General features: G+C 45.4%; 1 protein-coding gene across 1 annotated transcript; it reads right to left on the bottom strand.

Annotated features, from left to right (window-relative positions):
* Positions 1-8,796, bottom strand: LOC144234390 (uncharacterized). Its single transcript, XM_077767723.1, has 5 exons — positions 8,705-8,796; positions 8,485-8,552; positions 1,863-1,997; positions 1,286-1,380; positions 1-457 (listed from the first exon to the last, which is right to left on the bottom strand). The coding sequence occupies exons 1-5, from the start codon at positions 8,794-8,796 to the stop codon at positions 380-382; spliced, it is 468 nt and encodes a 155-aa protein (XP_077623849.1). The 3' UTR covers positions 1-379.
* Between the last annotated feature and the right edge of the window lie 220 nt (positions 8,797-9,016).

Raw genomic sequence — 9,016 nt, 5'->3', positions numbered from 1 at the left:
TTAAGTTTTTAAATGTTCATTTATTTTGAGAGAGAGAGAGAGTAGAGGAGGGGCAGAGAGAGGGAGACACAGAATCTGAAGCAGGCTCCAGGCTCTGTGCTGTGAGCTCTGAGCCCAACGCGGAGCTCAAACTTGCGAACCGCGAGATCATGACCTGAGCTGAAGTCAAATGCTCAACACCGGCGTGTATGGCTGATTTAAGTGTGTTAACGACTATCGCAGATTTCCATTTTCCTCTGGTTGAGCCGATGCAGAAGCATGCAGGATAGAAACCAAGAGACAAGCACATTGGGACTGGTGGTAAGGCCCAGCAGGCCCAGGGGTGGGGGGCAGGGTGGGCTTTGCGTCACAGGGCCCGGAAGAAGCTTCACGGTAGATGTCAGGCTCTCTTCTTGATTTCCCTCACAGAGATGGAGAGGGGCCTCCCTGGGAGGCTGGTGTGGAGAAGCTGCTGGACCTAAGTGAGCAGGAAGTAAAGGCCAGCTTATTTGCATGTCCCCAGATAATAGCTATGCCTCATTGCACATCTACCAAGGCCCTTTTGCAACAGCTCTACAGGGCATGCTCTAGGACACAGATGAGGAAAGGGAAACTCAGAAAGGCAGAAGGAGGCACCTCAGGTCACCCAGGTAATAAGTGGTAGAGACAGGATTTGAACCCAGGTCTGTCTGGCTCCCGAGTCTATGCTTTTTCCTTGTACCATGCTCCCTTCCTTTCTGCCCAATGCTCATAATATGCTAGAGTGGGGGCTGAGGCCTCTGCTCCAGTGCTCGGCAGAGAGCTCTGGACAGGTCAGGGCTGAAGCCACGACACAGATGAAAAATAAAGAATGAAGGATGATTTAGGGCAGAAAGCAGCCAATCACAGTCTGTAAGCCAAGTCTCACTTGCTGCAGATTTGTGTGTGTGTGTGTGTGTGTGTGTGTGTACAGATGACAAGTTAAGCATGTTTTTTATATTTTTAAGTGGCTGAAAAAAGTCAAAAGAATATTTCATGACACATGAAAATGATATGAAACTCATAAACTATTTGTAAAAAAAAAAGTGGAAACTAATTTGACAATAAACTATTTGTAAAAAAAAAAAAAAAAGAAAATGATATGAAACTCAAGTGTCAGGTCCATGGTCAGATACCACTGCTCCTAGCCCTAAAACCATGGAGCTCTGCCCCAGCTCAGGTCTCTTTTCCCCCTTGGTAACTGTTCCCCGACCTTGGGGCCTACAGGCCAGGGAGGCAGAAGCAGGTTGTCAGCACCCCATTCTGGGAGAACCGCCAGGGCACTCACCAGGCGCTGCATCCAGTCTAGATTGCTTCTTGCAGGTCTCGGGGGGGTTTCTATCCTCAGCACCATCCGCAGCACCATCTTGGTATTCTGAGAAGCTGAGAAACACAAGGTGAAAGTTCCCGGCCTCCTCCCAGACTCCTAGGCCCCCTCCTCCTATGTAGCATCCCCGGCACCTCTCTGCAGATGCCTGTCTTCCCTCAAAAGTCTACGTGGATCAGGTCAAGAGACATCTACATTGCTAGAGACGCAGGGGCAGTTAGGTGACCCAATCATCTCACTCCCCACGCTGATCCCCAACCACCAACAGCTTAGCCTCTCTGCGTGTGGATCTGAGAAAGGAGCTCAGAGGGGAGCAGCAGGTGGTCGAGAGCAGTGGGGAAACAAAGCTGGGAGGAACATGTGGGCACTTTTTATATGAAGTGGACCAAAGGTGAGGATCTCAGGATTATCAAGGACCTCAGGAGCCATTCAGTCTGCATCCTGGCCTTGGCCTGAGGTACATGCAAGGAGCTTGCCTCTCTCTGTCACAGCATCCAGCTCCGCTGGGGGGTTAGGAAGGAGCCTGTGTGTGAGTTACCAGGGTTGCACAGGGCGTGGTGGTCTGGGTAGCAGTCTGATACCACGTGGCAGAATTCATCACAGTAGCAGCTTCCTCTCTTGCAGTGATGATCTATTCCAAGGCAGCAGAGGGACTGGGGTTGGGAGCAGCTGCCTGCAGAAAAAGGGGACATTAAAAAGAGACAGTTATGGGGCGCCTGGGTGGCTCAGTCAGGTCAGCCGCTGACTTCAGCTCAGGTCATGATCTCTCCATTCCAGCCCCACATCGGGCTCTGTGCTAACCACTCAGAGCCTGGAGCCTGTTTCAGAGTCTATGCCTCCCTCTCTCTCTCTCTGCCCCTCCCCCTCTCATGCTCTGTCTCTCTCAAAAATAAACTTAAAAACATTTTTTAAATAAATACGTACATAAAAAGAGACTGTTGTAACAAATGATGCCGGGACAACTGGATATCCATGCACAAAGGAATGGATCTGAACCTCTACCTCACACCATACATAAAAATTAACTTCAAATGGATCACAGGCCTGAATGCAAGAGTCAAAACTACAAAACTCTTAGATGATCATGGCCTTGGACTAAGCAATAGTTTCCCAGATATGACACCAAAAGCACAAGTGACAAAAGGAAACATACACTGGACTTGATAGAAATTTTAAAGTTTTGTGCTTCTACAGATAGTATCAAGAAAGTGAAGAGACAGCCCACAGAATGGGAGAAAATATCTGCAAATCATACATGTGATGAGAGAATTTTATCCAGAATATGTAAAGAATTCCTACAGCTTGACAATAACAAAAAAGGGCAAATAACCCAATTTTTAAATGGGCATAGGATAGATCCAAAGAAGATATACCAGTGGGCAAAAAGCACATGAAGGGCTGCTCAACAACGTTTGTTATCAAGGAGAGGCAATCCAGAACCACAAGGAGACACTACTTCACACCCGTTCGGAAACAGGTGTTGCTGAGAATGTGGAGAAATTGGAACCCCATCCACTGCTGTGGAATTGAAAAATGGTGCAGCCGCTCTGAAAAACAGAGAAAAACAGTTTGGCAGTTCCTCAAAATGTTTAATTTGGAGTGAAAACCATACAATGCCGCAATCCCACTTCTGCGTATATACTTACGAGAGCTGAAAATACATGCTCACATAAAAACCCGTACACGTATGTCCATGGGAGAATTATTCATAAGAACCCAAATGTGGAAACATTTCAAGTGTCCATCAACTGATGAATGGATAAAACAAAATATGGGATACCCACACAATGGAGTATTATTCAGCCCTAAAAAGGGATGAAGTTCTGACACATGCTACAAGGTGGATGGACCCTGAAACACGATGCTAAGTGAAAGCAGTCAGCCACAAAAGGCCATATGTTGTAAGACTCCTTTTAAGTGAAATGCCTATAATATAGAAGTCCATAGAGACAGCAAGTAGATTAATGGTTGTCGGGGGGCTGGGAAGCATGGGGACCAGGGAGTGACTCCTAGGGGTACAGGATCTCCTTTGGTAATGAAGAAATGTTCTGAAATTAGACAGTGGTGTGGTTTGCACGACTCTGTGAACATACTAAAACCCACTGAACTGTACACTTTATTTATTTATTTATTTATTTATTTATTTATTTTATTTCTAGGAGAGAGAGAGAGAGACAGCGTGAGCAGGGGAGGGTCAGAGAGAGAGGGAGATACAGACTCTGAAACTGGCTCCAGGCTCTGAGCTGGCTGTCAGCACAGAGCCCGACGCGGGACTCGAACCCACGAACCGTGAGATCATGACCTAAGCGAAAGTCAGACGCTTAACCGACTAAGCCACGCAGGCGCCCCTGAACTGTACACTTTCAAAGGATGAATTTTATGTTCCATGAATTATATCTCAGGAAAGCTATTATTAAAAACAGAGACACAAGAATGAGACAGAGCTGAGAGAAAGAGAAGAATGAGAGAAAAGAGGAGGGTGGCCGGGATGTGACAGCAAGGAAGACAGAGAAGCAAGAGAGAAAACAACAGACTGAAGTGTGACAAGAAGGATCGATAAAATCCCCGCAAAGTTAGAGGAAGGTCTCCATGGTCCCTCTTCACAAAACAGTTTCATCAACCCTAATTTTGATCATTTTCCCAAGCTGCCCAATTCAATTATATCTGACCAGTGCATATCCACTACCAAGTGAGGGGTTTCATCTTCTTTAAGGGCAGGGGAAACAAGGCATTGGCAGGTAGGTATGTGACCCAGGTCATCTGGTGAGTCAGTGGCCCCGGTGGGAATGAGCCCCAGGTGTTCTCACACCCAGGACTCTCAATGCTGTTCTTGACCTACCAAATCAATTCCTGTTAGGTTAGCACCTGCCTGGGGCTTTGTTTAGGGATAAGCTTGAGGGCCTTCCAACGTTGATGAGATCAACAGCGAGCAGGCCGCTGAGAGGGTGCAGGGTTAGGTGTGGCTAGCCCAGCCTGTTATGGAAACAGGGGCCAGCAGGCGTCTGATGAAAGGGGAGCAGTGGCCTGGAAGGTCAGACCTCTCAAGGTGATGGTGGCCTTCGAGTTTGGCCTTGCTTCTGTCTCATGTTAAGTTAGGAGCCTCCTACAAATGAGTAGTTCCCCTTCTCACGTCATCCCTCTTCCCAAGTGCCTAGTTCAGTGTCAGGTTGTCACCAATACCGAGGATGGATCAAAGAGGGCTGGAGGTGGAAAAGAGCCCCAGAGACCATCCGAACAAGTGCTGTAGCCCATTCATGAGTCAGAGATCATTTCGGTGATCATGACCAGTATTTTTTTTTAAGTTTATTTATTTAATTTGAGAGAGAAAGAGAAAGAGAGTGCGTACAAGCAGGGCTGGGGCAGAGAAAGAGGGAGACAGAGGATCCAGAGTGGGTTCTGTGCTGACAGCAGAGAGTCTGACGTGGGGTTTGAACTCACCAATGGTGAGATCATGACCTGAATCGAAGTCAGATACTTAACCAAATGAGCCACCCAGATGCCCCATGACCAGCATTTATTTTAATAAGATGGAAAGGAATGAAATGGATTGGGATAGCACAGCAGAGTAGGGCAGAGCATACGTTGTATATGTGAGGGTAAGTCGTTTGGGGTTCTTTTTGAAATTTTTGTTTTTATATGCCTATATGTATGTACTGAATCACAGTGTAAAATATATTTATTAATGTGGATTGTGGCCAGAAAAGTTTGAAAGCCCCTGATCTAGCAATGGAAAAGCCATTTTCTGAAGGTCACACTTAACCAGCAATCCTGACTTCTTCCCTGCTTTTTCCACCACACCATGCTTCTCATTCAAAAAGCCTCTTATTGCACTTGCTACTAATCTCTGCCATTCCCTAAACACCCTGAATACTCTTGCTTTGCAGCCTTTGCTCAAGCCATTTCCTCCGTGTGAAAGGCCCTTCCCTCTCATAGCCACTAAAAACACATTCTTATTCTTCAAGGTCATGTTTAAATTCAATCTTTCCTGGGTTGCTAAGGAACAAACTCATTATTCTGAAAATGACAAATGAAGAATTAAACATTTATCCAGCCTTTCCATACAAACCAAGTAAATGACAAGGGAAAAGTCTGTATAGAAGAACCGCAGCTAATAAATGTGGAAGGAGCGATAGAATCGGAAAGCCAGCGTTTGGCACCCCTAGTGAAAAAAATGGATCTATGCAACGATCATCCCTGGGGATTAAAACCATTAGAGAAAGGCTGAGGGGGAATGTTTATAATGGACCTACAACAGATGCATTTGGTGATCAAGTTTATTTAACACAGAAAGTGGGACCACTAGACTTTGTGTGTCTCTTTCAAGATGCAATGGCAAGTATACAGCCTCACCCTATGGTATATTCTTGCCAAAAGAAATGAACCTTAATTACCAGGTTTTGGGAAATGCAGGGGACAGAGAGACATCCACATAGAATCAATCAGATAAATCCAGAATGTAGAATTTTCTACAGAACAAATGACCTGGTTTCTTCAATTAAAAACAGCATGAAAAAAGGAAAAGGGGACTGATAGATTTGAAGAGGCTTAAGAAATATACCAGTTTAAAAAAAAAATATATATATATATACCAGTTAAATGTAATGTGTGGACCTTGTTTGAGTCCTGATTAAATAAGCCAATTGCAAAAGAGTCCTTTTGAGAGTTGGAGAAATATGAATAGGTAGTAAATAGTAATAAGCAGGGGCACCTGGGTGGCTCAGTCGGTTGAGTGAGTGACTTCAGCTCAGGTCATGATCTTGCAGTCTGTGGGTTTGAGCCCTGTGTCAGGCTCTATGCTGACAGCTCAGAGACTGGAGCCTGCTTCAGATTCTGTGTCTCCTTCTCTCTCCACCCCTCCCACACTCATGCTCTGTCTCTCTCTCTCTCTCAAAAATAAATAAACGTTAAAAAAATTTTAATGGTAGTAATTATTTTAATCATTTCATCTTTCATAAGGTATTATGGTTATATTTTTTAATATGGTGGATAAGAATTTAGGCAAAATGTTGATAATTTTTAAATTAGCCAGTAAGAACATTGGGTTCATTATACTAGTCTCTTTTTGTGCGTGTTTGGAAATTTCCATAAGAGGGATGTGTAGGTGGCTCAGTGGATTAAGCATCTGACTTTGCTTCAAGTCATGATCTCACAGTTCATGAGTTTGAGCCCCATGTTGGGCTCTGAGCTGTCAGCGCAGAGCCTGGAGCCAGCTTTGGATTCTGTGTCTCCCTTGCTCTCTGCCCCTCCCTGCTTGCACTCTGCCTCCCTCTCAAAAATAAACATTAAAAAACATTAGAAAATGTCCGTAAGAAAAAAAAATTAATAATAAATTTGACCTATTCTGAAAGCTTTCCAACACCCCCCCACACCTGGGGATAGAAGGGATTAACTATATTTATTGGGATTAACTTTTTCTTTTTACCCTTAATACCTATTGATTTTAGCTTCTAACATAGCATTAGTCCCTGTCTGTTATTACAGTCTTCTTTCTGGAGGTACGTATCTGTCTTCCCTACCAGCTCATCCAAGGTAGGAAATGCATCACTGTAGTTCTGGTGTCAAATATTTTTTATTCAATTTAACTTAAAATATCTGAATTGAGGGGCACCTGGGTAGCTCAGTCAGCTAAGCGTTCTACTTCAGCTCAGTTCATGATCTCCCAGTCTTTGAGTTCAAGCCCCACACTGGGCTCTATGCAGACACCTCAGAGCCTGGAGCCTGCTTCTGATTCTGTGTTTCCCTTTCTCTCTGACCCTGCCCCACTCACACTCTGTCTTTCTCTCTCTCAAAAATAAATAAACATTTAAAAAATTAAAAACTATATATCTGAATTGAATTTGAGTTCACACTTGAGTTCCCACAGTGTCCAAGGTCAGGAGAGAGATATAGTTTCTAACAGTGCTGACTGGTTCTGTCATAAAAATGACAGCATAAGTGACTAAGCACCCAATCATTCATTCATTCATTCATTCACTCATTTTAGTCTATTTTTTTAAGTTTTCTTTTTTGAGAGAGAGAGAGAACGAGCAGAGGAGGGGCAGAGAGAGAGGGAAAGAGAGAATCCCAAGCATGCTCCCCACAGTCAGCATAGAGCCCTATGCGGGGCTTGAACTCATGAACCATGAGATCATGACCTGAGCAGAAATCAAGACCTGGACAGTTAACCAATTGATCCACCCAGGCGCCCCTCATTTTATACTATTGAGTGACTCTCTGAGCCAGGTACCATGGTGGATCATGGACATATATTCTAGTGCCCTGCCCCACCAGACCCTGCAAAAAAGCACCTTCCAGGAGCTCAGTATAGTGAAGTGTCATCAAACTACGAGTAACCAGAACATCGCCATGCTGTACGACTAGTGCTGTACCACAGGTAAGAGGAGAGAGCCACGGGATTTGGTGGAGAAGCAGTGGGCCCATCAGGAAACTGCTTCCTAGTGAGGAGGCAATAGCTCAGGTGACTCTGTGACCATCCTGGTGGCTTCAGACCTAGAGGCTAGTAAAAGTGACAAGCTCTGGGGCCCAGAAAGGAGGGGGTGAAGAATAGAACCTGCCGATAGTTTGTGCCCCTCCAGAGAAACACTCCTGAAACATATTTGACAATTTTATAGAGAAGAAGGCGAGCGTGCTGAGAAAGGGTGTGGAAAGGGGACCTGGGCAGCCTCTTCCTCCCTTGGCAGTTCCCGCTGATCCTGCTCTAGCCCCACACCTGCAGATCCCACTCAGCAAAACTGAAGTCCTGCCCTTCCCCAGAAGTGCTTTACACAAAGCCATTTAATAACATAAGTGTTATTAAATCAGAACAGAAATCAAGCAGAAATCAAGCATGCATAAGCATGCGTATGCCCTTGAGGCTCCCATTCCCACAAAAGTATTCCTACCAATGGCATTTAACTTTCTCACAAAAGGCAACTTTATCATCCCACTACATTTCCTGGGGTATTTTAGCAAACCAAATCAGTTGGTGCCTGGCAGTTGCCCCTTGAGTCTGCCTATTAACCTGGATCTAGGCTTTGTCACCCCACCTTCCCTCCTACCTCCCACAGTGCGCACTCTAGAGCCCCATGCCTCCTCTACCCACAGGAGCCTCCTTTGGACATTCCTCTGGGGTCCCCAACCAAAAAAGACCCTCCCAAGCTAATCATGCAAGGAGATCTTACCAACATGAAGATGGATGGTTACGCAGAGAAGCCACATTAAGCACAAGTAAGTGCTGAGTAAATGAATTCTTTAATTAACGAATTAGTGAGCATTAGGCCCTAGGAGGTGAATCATGCCTGGAACAAAAATGATTGAATGAATGAATGAATGAATGAATGAATGAATGAATGAAAGAGACTAGAGTCCAGGTCCCTTTGAGCTGCCAGCCTGGCTCCTCACCTGTCTCCTGGTTTGGGGTCGCACGGCTCAGCCACAGTAGGACGAGGAAAACCAGACACATGGTTGCGGGCATTGAGCAGAGACAAGAGCATTTCAAGGACCAAGGCCAGGGCTTTTAATATTCACTCATCCCAGGAAGCTCATTTGTTATCTGTGCCCCTGGGGAGGTGCCAGCTCACAGCCGGGCAGCCACGGGCAAAAGGCGGGGCGGGGGGCCCCAAGACAGTGGTACAGGTGTCCCAGCTGTTTGGAATAGCTTGTCCAAGCAGAGGTAATGCAGACCAAAAATATACATATATTTTTCCCATCTCC

The sequence above is a fragment of the Crocuta crocuta genome, unplaced genomic scaffold (genome assembly GCF_008692635.1).
Source record: "Crocuta crocuta isolate KB4526 unplaced genomic scaffold, BGI_CrCroc_1.0 scaffold45, whole genome shotgun sequence".
Lineage (NCBI taxonomy): Eukaryota > Metazoa > Chordata > Mammalia > Carnivora > Hyaenidae > Crocuta > Crocuta crocuta.
This window is presented reverse-complemented; position numbering and strand designations above follow the sequence as displayed.

Excerpts from the sequence above, each read along its gene's own strand:
- LOC144234390 (XM_077767723.1), bottom strand. The coding sequence starts at position 8,796 with ATGCTCTTGTCTCTGCTCAATGCCCGCAACCATGTGTCTGGTTTTCCT. Across the intron at positions 1,381-1,862 it reads CCACGCCCTGTGCAACCCTG|CTTCTCAGAATACCAAGATG; the intron begins GTAACTCACACA and ends TGTGTTTCTCAG. Across the intron at positions 458-1,285 it reads TAGACTGGATGCAGCGCCTG|GTCCAGCAGCTTCTCCACAC; the intron begins GTGAGTGCCCTG and ends CTGCTCACTTAG.